Source organism: Oxyura jamaicensis, chromosome 1, assembly GCF_011077185.1.
Source record: "Oxyura jamaicensis isolate SHBP4307 breed ruddy duck chromosome 1, BPBGC_Ojam_1.0, whole genome shotgun sequence".
Classification (NCBI taxonomy): Eukaryota; Metazoa; Chordata; class Aves; order Anseriformes; family Anatidae; genus Oxyura; species Oxyura jamaicensis.
Genome location: NC_048893.1, coordinates 28,338,063 through 28,350,115, shown reverse-complemented (window position 1 = coordinate 28,350,115; position 12,053 = coordinate 28,338,063). Strand labels below are relative to the sequence as shown.

The window sequence follows — 12,053 nt, the reverse complement described above, 5'->3', positions numbered from 1 at the left end:
CATTTTGATTTACTTAGTTGCTTACATTTCACTGAACTCTCTCAGTACACTTACTAGTTCTTGGTTCTGTTCTTGTTCTATCTCTTTCCAGAAGTTTTGCTCCCTGGAAAACTTAGAAAATCTTGTATCAACAAAACTGAAGTTGCAACTTCAGAGTTTGGTTTCATACCTTGTGACACTCACGCTGCATTTTAGTAGTCTGTTCAGAGTTGACAAGAGTCAATCCCAACTTCGTTTCCAAGACACGTGCTTGGACAGCTCTGCTTGCTGCATGTGGAGACAGTTGGAGAGCACAGATAGCTTAATGAACAGCTCGTTGAATAGAAAAGAGCTGGTCAAAGTGCTCAAATTAAAACCATCTGAATAGCACTAACAAGTAGGAACAGCCTAAAATTTGCAGATGTTTTTGAAACAGCATTAGGTTCAGAAAACAGCACACTCATGAATCCAGACCACTAGAGCCGGATGAGAAGGCACAAAGCTAAGCCACCTACTTCAACTCCTTATTTGTCCCCACCCCACAAAAACAACAATATATTCTTGACAGGCTAAGTAAACTTTTCACTAGGCTGTAGCTTACTGTCACACTTACCTCACCTGATGCAGCCAGCACCAGACAGAGGAGCCCTGGCAGCTCCAAGGCACTCCAGCAAGGCAAGGGAAGAACCCTGGTCTACCATGGGGGGCAGCCCCAGCCCAACTAGAGGTGCTGATTTCTGGGTTGGCATGGAGGAGTCCCTCCCTGCCAAAAGGGTGGTTTGTTGTCAGCCAGATAACCTGCTCCCAACTGTTTGTTACAAAAGCAGAAGGCTGGAGGAGCACAAGGCTGGAGCCAGGACGGCCCCAGAGCCACCAGGCCATGCCTGCGTTGACCCCCACGCAATGACACTCAGCTCACCTAAGCTCTTTCCTTGTATTCAAGACAATGTTATTGCAAGTTTCCTGAATTATTCTAACATATGGTACCGTAACTGTGCACAGCCTACGCAAAACCCGGTATTTGTAGTCTTTAGTGTTTGTGAGCTTTTGCATAAGGTCCATAAAAGCGTAAAAGGTGTTTTATGTGGGCCATTAAAACGCCAAAGCTACGACAGTTCCGCAAACAATAAATCAATTTCAGAGATTAACAAAAAATGCAGCTTGCTAGTTTAAAACAGTCTATTCAACACCTTGTGGTTAAATAACTTGGCTCTACCTTTGCTTTTCTAACACCAAGCCCCTTCCACAACAGCCTCTTTCTATTTGGCCATTCCTCTGCTAAGGAAACCACACTCAGAGGTGAAACAGCAACACGGTGCTAAGATCTCCATCAGCATCACAGCCACATTGAGGACTCAACAAAAATGCAGTTAGCTGGCTGCTCAAAAAAGAGCTAGATGCATTATTTAAACATATAAATCCAAAGAGATCTTTATGGGAGAAATTGCTTTGGTTTTCACCGCAAGTCTATTGTTACAGTTGCATTTTCTTTGTTTACCAAGTTGCTTTTTTCTAATGACTTAGGGGAAAAAAGAAACCACACAATTTGTACCTATTTAATATAACAACTAACTTCTGTACTTTATCTCAACCACCTTCAAAATTGGGGTTATTTTTTTAATACATTTATTAAATACACATTTTTAGAAGCATGGCTTTTCCAGCCCCAGCCTATTCAGCAGAACACTCTTTGCAGAACTGAAACAAAACACTTTCCTTTGCATGTAAATACATCAAAACCCAACAATTTTCAGTCTCACAGGCTTCCCAGTGAAATTTCTGAACATAAGCAAGCGTGAACACGTTTAAATGTGAAAAAGCAAGAGCCATGGCTGCGGTCAAACACTGAACAACAGACTGGGAGCAGCAGCAGAACTGACCCCACACATCCTTCCCGCTGCTAGGAAGCCAATGCTCTTCACCAAGGGAACAAGCTTTAAATACTGCCTCTTAGAGCAGATTAAAATTGCATAGCTTGAGAAAAAGCTACCACTTATTTAAGCAGGAGAAAAAAAAAAAAAAAAAACACAGAACCACAGTGTTTCGCAGAAGAAACCAGAGGGCAACCTAAAAAAATGTTAACTCTGCAGGTGACTGTAGAAGGAGAGACTTCCATACTACCCTAAATCAGAACTTGGGGAGCCTGTTATCTTCGATTCCTCTGAATATTGTTTAACACTGAACACCTCAAAATACAACCTTCAAAGAGGATTAAACTCTAAGCCAAGAGTTACCTCACACATGCAAGAACATCACACACTTCCTCAAAAAAGTCTGTAATATTCTAAAATATTACCCTTTTTGGCATCTTTTACTACTCTTTTTCAATTAATTGATGGTAAGATTTTTTTCAAAGGCTTGGATAATTAAACTATTACAAAAAGCCTAACTTGCATGCAGAAAGGACTATATGCAAATACTTTGTCTTCCAATCTGATTTGCAAAAAAAGTTTTAAAGTATGAAAAATAATTTTCTTGTTATGTAAGTAACTGGAAAGTGTTTAACTTGGGACACATACTACTATCATTAGCACATTTTCCTAAGATTAATATAATGGCAAAGTATATGCGGGCAGATCTCTGTACCCTTACTTCACCTCTTTAACCTGGCAAGGGACAGGAATAAGCCTGTTTGTTTGACACAACTGAGCACTCAAAACTACAGCTGTCCCAGTGAGAAAGGAGATTTAGCTTTTGGGTCTTTTGTTATCCCAAGCAGAAGAAAGGATATCAGGAAGTCACAGCTTTTTGGCCTCAGTTATAATTAGCTATTCAATTTCATTCCAGTATGGGCGGGTGGAGGAAGAGAAGCAAGTATAGCTGAAGGAATGAACTCTCTACAGCACTGACATGTGCTCTTAACACTGAAATAGAAGAGCAGTGATCTTCCGTTGTTTTCCACCTTAGGATTTCCTCTTTTTTTTTCTTTTAGTCTGAAGACCAAAAAAGGAAGGAAGCTAGGGAAGGGGGGGAAGGTGAAAGAATAGGGAAGAGACGGGCAACGAATGTTTATTAAGTTTCCACTATTAACCGTGAATAACACTGCAGCTCTGCAAGCACTTAGCCAGTAAATCATTTCAAAAATACATATTCAGATTTCTTCTTCCTTTGCCATAATTAGAGAGGATAATGTTAACACCAGAACGGAGCAATTCTGAATCCCATGCAAAGACAGAAGCTGCATGTCAAGCTCCTTATCCTCACAGAACCAACAGATGTGAGAAAAGCAGCTTTGCACATGCTTTTAAGTTACAAAATATTAGCCAACTTTATGCTTTATGAAAGCTACCAATATCACTTACCAGAAGTAAGCACAACCTAAAAGCAATTTCTCTACTATTTCATTTCAGGGAGTGTCTCTCCACTGTGCCCATGGAATCAGAGGAGCCTTTATCAACCACTGATGACATTTCAGTTTCTCAAGGCTACTTATTTTCTTTCAAAAAAATAGAAGACATTACACTTAAAAATCAAATAATCACCTTTACAGAGAACTTTTCCTCAGAAATGTATATGATTTTACAGAGAACATTACCTAGAAAAACAGTATATTTTACCTTATAGAAGAATAATGGTTTCATAATTATATAGCCTTCCACATTATTAGGAATCAATTCCCAATCGCTGTTTGTATGATTGTTAAGTAATGCAATTTTTGCAGCTAACTTGCATTTAATTTATATAAGAAAACAGAGCATCAGAAATACAACTTCCTCCACAAGGCATCTTGTGCATCCTTCACTCATTATGTTGTTCTGTAGGAAAGTGGAAACAAGGCTTTGTGGACTAATCAATTACTTTTCACACTACATTTTGTGATTTCAAATAACTTCAAAACATGAAGCATTATCACATTGAATGGTTAGTTGTTTTTGATAGAAAAATAAAAATGCTTTATTTAAAAAAAAAACAAAAACAAAAACAGTAACTTATCAGAGAAGAGCCTCAGTGACCAGAGCAGTTGGTGCCCACCTCTTATCCCCAGCATCTACAGATTCACATACATTCAATGCAAATTATTGAAGAAAAGATGTCAGTATACACATGATCTTTATGGTTAAGAATCATTTTGCATTTCTAAATCAATCTCAGAAATTCTAAGTTCAATGCAAGTACTACTAAAAAGAAAAAAAAAAAAAAAGAAAATAGGAAGCAGTGACTGAGAAAGGGCACCCCATTCCTCCTCTGCTGCCAGAAAACCAGCACAAGCTCATTATTTACCTCCCGCCTGCATGAGATCAGCCACCACCCGCTCCTAGAGCCCTGCAAGGCAAAAAGCAGACAAAGCAGACAAAATCCAGTAATGCAAACAAAACTGAAATAAAGTCAAGTCATCCTTCAAACGCCTTATTCTGAGTTCTGCTAACCAATGACCCAATCTGAGGGTTTATTCCGTTTTCTGCTGTTGTGTTTTGCCACACACAAACTACCAAGACAACAAAATCTGAAGTACTTGAGAGCCCAGTAAGACTTCCTGACTTTCAGTTATAATAATTCCAGCTGTTATTATTAAACAAGTAGATAAATATCACATGTGAATCCGAAAAAAATGACTTGGTTCCTTAACTGGTGAAAGATGAAACATGCGATCGGTATCAGCAGGGCTTTCTTTGTATTAACACACCTTCAAGAGTGCATCATCTTGCCTCATCCCACTGATTTTTTTTTAAATCCCTACAAAACTCTTGTTAGATTCTATCCTATTTTCTTACTCAAGAAAACAGAAGCCAGCAAGCACAATGCATTACAAAGTGCAGAATCCAAGCTTCTTTCTTTGTCCCCATCACAGGTGACTTTCAGAGCTGCACTGTTTGCAGCTCTTGCATCCACCCCAGAGCATCTGGAAGTTAGATCAGCATTATTTTCAAAAGAAACATTTCAGGTGCCTAAGAAAGCACAGTTGACAAGTTATCACATCCTATTTAAACTACATAAAACGTAGCATGCATTTGGAAAGACAAGAAACATGCATTATGAAGATAGACAGAAAGTAGCTATCACCTCAGTCTTTTGTTTTTGTAAAGATCTAAAGAAAACTTTCCCTTTAAACATACAAAGATCCCAAACTAATGGCAAATCCTGGTGGCATCCAAGTGTCTTTCAGTTGCTCATCAAGCACTGCTTCTGTTAGCAAGTTCTGCTTCTGTTAGCAAGCACAGTTCCTAAACTGCATCTCCCACAACAAAGCTGTCAGACAAGGTGCTTCCAACAGGCTTACGTGAGAAGGGAAACTTGGGAGCCAGCACAGCTGAAAACCAGGAGAAACAGTATGGAAAAGATAAGGTGCAGTTCATTAAGGACAAATGCAAAGTGTCACACATGAGCAGAAGTAATCAGCTGACAAATACGGGATGGGGAATGACTGTCTAGACAGCCATACCCCAGAAAAGGATCTGAAGGACTGCTCTGTGCTTCCCAGCTGAACGTGAGTCAGTGTGATGCTGCTGCAAAAGGCACAGATAGCACGGTGGGAGTGACAGGCAGACACACTGCCTGGAAAACACACAGAAAGGTTCTCCTGCTCTGCCTGATCGGGCTTCTCAGTCCAGTTTTGGACTGAGGATAAGTCCAAGGTCAAGGATAAGTACAACATGGTCTACAAGGAAAGGATGAAGTAACTGGAGCTACTTCACTCTGAGATAAAACAGTCTCAGCAAATATTCATTTATACATAATGATATATGCAAGAAGAAAACTGTACTCCAATGCTGAAAACTTTCTAGCAGTAGGATTGCTAAGCACTGACTACAGAAGTCACAGATGCTCTGTTACCAGTGTGTTGAAGACCGTGCTGCCAAACATCCTTCAGAAGAGACAGAGTTGACTAGGCCTTGAGAAAGCAGCGCAGACTAAGCCTCTCAAAACCCTTCCTAGACATTCGTCCCTGGGCTTCTATTGATCATCTCTCAGAACTACTACACCTGGGTATTACATTTGTGTTAGACCCTTCCTACCCCCAATGCAAACTAGAAAACAAAAACAGACGGTATCTCGCTCTGGAAGAATCTCTGGCTTCCGACTGGAAATTGGACAGTGGTCACCTCAGAAGACATTTTGCCCAATTCCTCACAAAAGGACATGCAAAAACAAACAGTAACAAACATAATTCCAGATTGAGAGCGAAGCAAGACCTTTGCATTTCTACCCGTCTTTGCAAAACCACCAAGATAGTCTTGAGAGGACTTTGAGGAGTAACCTAGGTTGGTTCCCTATACCTTCACAGAATCAACTACCATTCCTGCAGCGCAAAAACAAAACCCACACATAAACCATTCACACTTGTTCAACCTAAAGAAATGAAGTAGCTCTTCTCCCAGGTGGGTGAGAGGTTTTTGCTGAAAGCTCCATCAGTGGCTGCATCTATTCAAGTACCCCAAATGATCCAAGATCTCAAACTGCTCTCTTCAGGATATTCCCTGATCCCAAGACTCAAATTACAGAGAGTTTATAGACAAAAACCTGCACAGTGAATTACACTCAAATGAGCTGGAAACTATGGAAAGTGGTAAATAACATGTTCACCTTGAACTAGTCTGCAAATGTGAAATCCTGTTTTATATTGAGGTTTTGTTTCCTGGCTGGAGGTGAGGGAAGCAAGAGGGTGTCTCAAAAGGCAGTTCTGGCAGACAACCTCACAGCACTGCAAGAAGTTTCCACTATCTGCATGGTAATAGTAAAATAACAGATCGTGGCCTCCTTGACGGAGAAGTTAGTGACTACATCATGTGCTGTCTGAGCTCCCAGCAGTCACAGACTCCATAAGCTTTCACTTCTTGCATTATTTAATTCATCACTGCTCCCTTACCTTTTGGCTAAACCTTGCCCAGCTAGTAGCCACACAAGTCCAACACTGAAAAAGGTGAATGGTGACAAAAAGCTCAATACAATTGAACAGGAACAAAGACGGTGTTACCCGTATACAGCTGCCAGCACCACAAGATCAGTCTTAAATTTTCTCCTAGTAGCTCCATATACACAGTGAACAAGAAAGATGTAAACTCTTATGGGAATTATGTAAGAAGTTGTTAAGGAGTCAGCTAGCTCTGTGTTGTCCTCAGGAAATGGCAAAGACATTCAGATCCCACCCATACTGAAGATTAGATGTTTGGAAGCAGCTACTAAAAACCCATTTAAAAAATCTTGTTAGTCTTATTTTAATGCAATTTCACTGATTTATCAATCATCACACAAGTTAAGTTAGGGCTAGTCTTATGACCTGGCTTTTAAAACCTTATCCTTTATGTTCTGCTCTCCAACAGAAAGCAGTTAGTAGTTACTTCTAGTCCAAAAGCTGTAAGCTGAGATCACTTCATTTCTGGAAGATACTGATAGTTATTGCTTATGTAGAAGACCAGTAAAATCACATTTTTATTTGACTCTCATCCTAAACTGGTATGAAACCCTTCGTGACAATGTAAGGCCCACGAGTCTTGTATCTCAAAAAGCCACAATTCAAGGAGTATTTCACAAAATGCAAATGGGCTCCCACTGCCCTGGGGTGTGGAGGGAACAAGGGTATCCTGCCAGGTTCAGCCTCCATGCCCCACACCACCCCACATTCACCTCCCTGCAGGTGACCAGCCCCAAACAGTCTGTGCTGTAACAAGACAAAGATCACACCACCTGCTCCCTCGCCAGATGGGGTTCATGAGCCCAAATAGCACTGTGCTCACCTCTAAATAGAGATTAGGCAGCTTGACTCAGGTTCATTATAGAAGTTGTACTAGTGTAAGGCAAAAATGCAAATTGAATTCCACATAAAACTGTGAGGCAAGATCAACATAGGAGAAGGGAAATAAGAGCATTGTTTGTACTGCTTGGGGAGGGGGATGGAAGAGAAGTTGATGAAGCACGCTTTAAACAAACCACATATTAGATGCCTAGCGTGCTTATGACAGATACACCATGACCGTGGCTACACCACAGTCTAAGTCTTCTTTGTTGGTTTGTTTGGCTCAACAACAAGCTCATTTACAGTAATGTTATCTCAAAGTAAAAGTGACTGCAGCTTGAAGACAAAGATATCTCAGCAGCTTTCAACAGGATTGCCAGCGAGACTTGTCCAACTGCAACTCAGAAGAATGGGGCACAAGCCAATTGATTCAGCTTTTGCTGTGTGCCAGTCAATACAGCTCCTGTGATCAACTAATACACTCCTGGATTATTCCTCCCATAAACCTCAGCTTATAGCACAAAGACATTTAATCCTCCCATTTCCCTCTATAAAATGGGAGATAGCCACACTTCATACCCCTTCAGGAAGCCAGATTTATAGCTTAACCACAGTAAAATACCAAGCACTATTTAAACTTCTGAGCTAAATTGGTAGATTATGCTACATGGAATGACTTCAGGACCTGGAACAACATGCCACCTATAAATTAGACGAGGCATTCAGCAGCTGCTTAATTATTTTCCGATCTTTCCATCCTAATCTGAAAGATGCCTTCCCAACAAATTCTGGCAAGTGATGTGCTTACCAGACAAAGGTAATCCACCTACATTCCAGAGAGCATAAATGCATCCCACAGGGTTCAGGTAAACCAGAGACCACAGACAATACAGCAGTATGCAGAGCTGGTGAAGTAAAGAGAAAAAGTGATCCTTTACATTCAGACTGCCTAACAGAACTTCTGTCTTTACCCCAGACAGCATCTACAAAATAACCATTTACTCTTGGGATTTTTTTTATTTTTATTACAGCTAGAATCTCCAGTTTGCACTTTGAAAGCTGCACTTGCTGGTTTGCTGTCTGCAGAGGATCCACAGCTACAGTCTTAAATGACTCATTTTAACAAAGGATTTGGTTATTGTTCTAAACAACACTGTAATGTTATGTTCCAAGTCCGTATAGAACAGCATGCAATGTATTTGAGCCAACTCCACTTGACATCTACCAGTTTTAGCTACTGTTAACAGCAATCCAAGAAACCCCCAGAAGCTTACCTCTCCTGCCCCTACACCAGCACGCATTGTGCTACATGCTCCATGTAACTGGCTGGTGGATGCTTTGTGTGATGCTGTCACTGTCACAACAGCTGAGGGGATAATTCAATGCAAACGAAACATCAAAGTGAAATACAGAAGTTTAACCTTCTGTTTGGCAAATAAAGATATCAAAACCCAGACAAAGCAAACTTTCTCAGAAGCACTTCTATTCCAACACTTACTTCAATCACTGAATGGCTCAGGTTGGAAGGGACCTTGAAGATCACCTACCTCCAACCCCCCCGCCACAGGCAGGGATGCCACCCACTGGATCAGGTTGCCCAGAGCCTCATCTAACCTGACCTTGAACAGCTCCAGGGATGGGGGCATCCACAGCTTCTCTGGGCAAGCTGCTCCAGTGCCTCACACTTAGCATCCTGGGGGGTAATAAACAGCTGACAAAATCTACTGCCTTAGAAATGAAACCCACAAAGCTGCAGTACAAAGAACATCACATCGAAGTGCGATGGTCATCATGGCAGTATGCCACTAACAAATGAACTCAGAGTAAAGCAGTCTTCTCAGAAAAAGCGATTATATATTACCGATGGCTAGCAGGCTAAAGTTTAAAAAAACTGAAGGGATGGCTACTTGCACTGACTGCTCCTCAAAGCGGGGATCTGTCAGGCTGTGAAAGAGAGCAACAGCCACCGGGCTACCAGCAACCTTTCAGTGCAGCCAGGTGGCTGTTGCCTGGTTATTCATCCATTTTGGCATGTCACAGTAGAAATGTGCAGCACACAGCATGTGCTGCAAAATTCAGATTGAAAATGCAGATGAGGTCTGATGTTAATGCAAGCCCTGAGCTCTTTATACAAAGGATACATATGCTTGGTACAACTAATCAGGATTCTCCAAGGGTTTTATAATGCACCCATCTTACCAGGGCAGATAAACACACTTATTTAAAAACTGCTTGGAAACACACCAATAGCACGACTTTAAAAAGGAATATACAAAAGTAGATCTTTGGTACAAAATGCAGGATTGTGTGAGTGGCTTTCCTAAATCAAAGTTTAAACGATTATACAGCAAGAGAGAACTCTTCCTCCAGCCTCCCCTACCACTGCCAGGCAGCACAATAGCTGACACTGTAATTGGGTGTGAAGATTTTGCAGATAGCACTCATCATGCAGGTGAGCAAGCACACAGCATAAAACACAGCCCCTGAGAGAAAATAACGACTTCAGACCCATTTTCCATCATTCTGCGGTGGCTGTACGAACCACGCTGCCACCCTGGTCCCAGGGGTACAGCGGACCCAAATCAAACAGTGGCTTTTTGTTACTATCTTGAATAGCCTTTGGAAGGCGAATCGCAGAAAACCACGGAATGAATTTAAACAAGAGTAAGCACCGACCGGTGACTATACGATATCTGCACGAACGGGGAGGATTCCTTCGGCGAATTACATTTTCCGGCCGATCCAAAGAGAGCCCGCTGTTGGGAAGCCACGAGTGCACCTCTTTAGCGAGCCGAGATCGCAGCAGCACGAGGCGAGCCCTCCCACGGGAGGAGAGGAGAGCTGGACAAAGCTCCACCGCGTTCACCCACCTAAAGGCTCTGCCAAACAGGGGAAATGCTGGCCGAGGGGTAGCACCTCAACGCGTCGCACTTCAATAGCCGCCCGGGCAGCCGCTATTCAAACAAGGGGAATGCTGTTCGGTGCTTGTCGGTGGTATTAAAAAAGAAAAACAACAAAAAAAAAAATGCTCTGTGGTCGCATCTATCTCATAAAGTGGAAAAAGCGCTGCAATTGGGAAACAGCGTGCTACTCTCAAAAATAAGAAATAAAAACAAAACAAAAGAAAACGCGCACAAAACCCAACAACAAACGGACAGAGAGGAGGGCTGCAGCTCGCAACACTCGGCTGCTAACACCCAGCCAGCCACCCCGGGGGTCCCAGCGAGGTTTTCAAGGCTCTGCTCGCCCGGGCAGGGGGCGTCCCGCAGCCCAGCCCCACCTGGCAGAGGTGCCGGGGCGGCACCGACCCCGGGCGCCAGCGGGGCTGCTGCTGGCCAAGCAGCTCGCCCAAGTTGCCGCCCGGCTCTGCACGGGCAAGCGGGGCCATTGTGCGGGACGAGGCAGCGCGGCGGTGTCAAAAAGGGGGAGAAATATTAAAAAAGAAAACCGAGGCGCACCGTCACAGCGCTCCCCGCACAAAGCGATCCAGCGGGCTCCGGAGCCCTGCCCCGGGGCAAAGTTGCGGCATGGCTCGGCAGGACCGAACAATGCGCGGCGGCCGCCGGCGGGGCGGGGACCCGGGGACCCCTCCCGGCGGCTCGCAGCGGTCCCCGGGGCCGCTTCCCAGGGCTGCGGGGCGAGCAGGTGGCGCGGCGGGGCCGGCGCGGCGCCCCCTTCCCCCGGCCCCTCACTCACCCACGCCGTACTTCTCGTGCTCCGTGGGTATCCACATGCCGGCGGCACCGCTCCGCTCGGAGCGACGGCCGGCTCCGCCTGGCGGGCTGCTCCTCAGCCGCGGCTGCCCGGCTCCGGCGGCTGAGGCATTGTTCTGACCGACCGACAGACGGCCGCGCGGACGGACAGACCGACTAAAGGCGCCGCTCGGCCGCCAGCCACTTATATCTGCCGTCCCGCTGCACGCCGGGCAACGTAGTGCCTCGCCGCGGCCGCGCCCCTCGCCGCCGGCGGCACGGAGGGGACTACGAGCCCCGGCCGGCCCCGCGGCCGCCGGGGGAGGGAGGCTGCGGCGGGGCGGAGCGTGGAGGGAGGGAGGGAGGGAGGGAGCGAGGGGAGCGGCGAAATGGCGGCGCCCCGCGGGGCCGGCGGGCGGGCGGCGCGGGGAGGTGAGTGCGGGGGGCCCGGCGGGGTCTGGGGGTGAGGTGAGGGCACCCGCGTGGGGTTGAGGGTGCTGGGGGTTGAGCTGGGCTCCCCCGGCTCGTCCAGGCGCGGCTTGGCTCCGTATCGGTGTAGGTGATGCGGAACGAGCCCCCCAGCTCGGGTGGGGGCTGCAGGAGGCACCTGGGCGCTCAGAGGGGGGTCCGGGAGCTGGGGTTGCGTGGTGTGGTCCTGGGGGACGTAGCGGGGGGGGGAAAGGGGGAAAAAAGAGGGGGATGCAGTGTGC

The 12,053-nt window shown here is 45.1% G+C and overlaps 2 protein-coding genes across 6 annotated transcripts in view; one reads left to right on the top strand and one right to left on the bottom strand.

Annotated features, from left to right (window-relative positions):
• The window catches only part of DOCK4 (dedicator of cytokinesis 4), a 250,323-nt gene extending 238,674 nt beyond the window's left edge, over nucleotides 1–11,649 (bottom strand). For all 5 annotated transcript variants that reach the window (XM_035320881.1, XM_035320922.1, XM_035320890.1 and 2 more), the window contains exon 1: nucleotides 11,348–11,649. In XM_035320881.1, coding sequence (XP_035176772.1) covers nucleotides 11,348–11,384 — 37 coding nt within the window. In that variant the 5' untranslated portion in view covers nucleotides 11,385–11,649. The remainder of the gene's footprint in view (nucleotides 1–11,347) is intronic.
• A 78-nt stretch (nucleotides 11,650–11,727) lies between these two features.
• The window catches only part of ZNF277 (zinc finger protein 277), a 57,707-nt gene continuing 57,381 nt past the window's right edge, over nucleotides 11,728–12,053 (top strand). Inside the window, exon 1 of the mRNA XM_035320935.1 lies at nucleotides 11,728–11,775. Within this exon, the coding sequence (XP_035176826.1) occupies nucleotides 11,733–11,775 (43 nt within the window). The 5' untranslated portion in view covers nucleotides 11,728–11,732. The remainder of the gene's footprint in view (nucleotides 11,776–12,053) is intronic.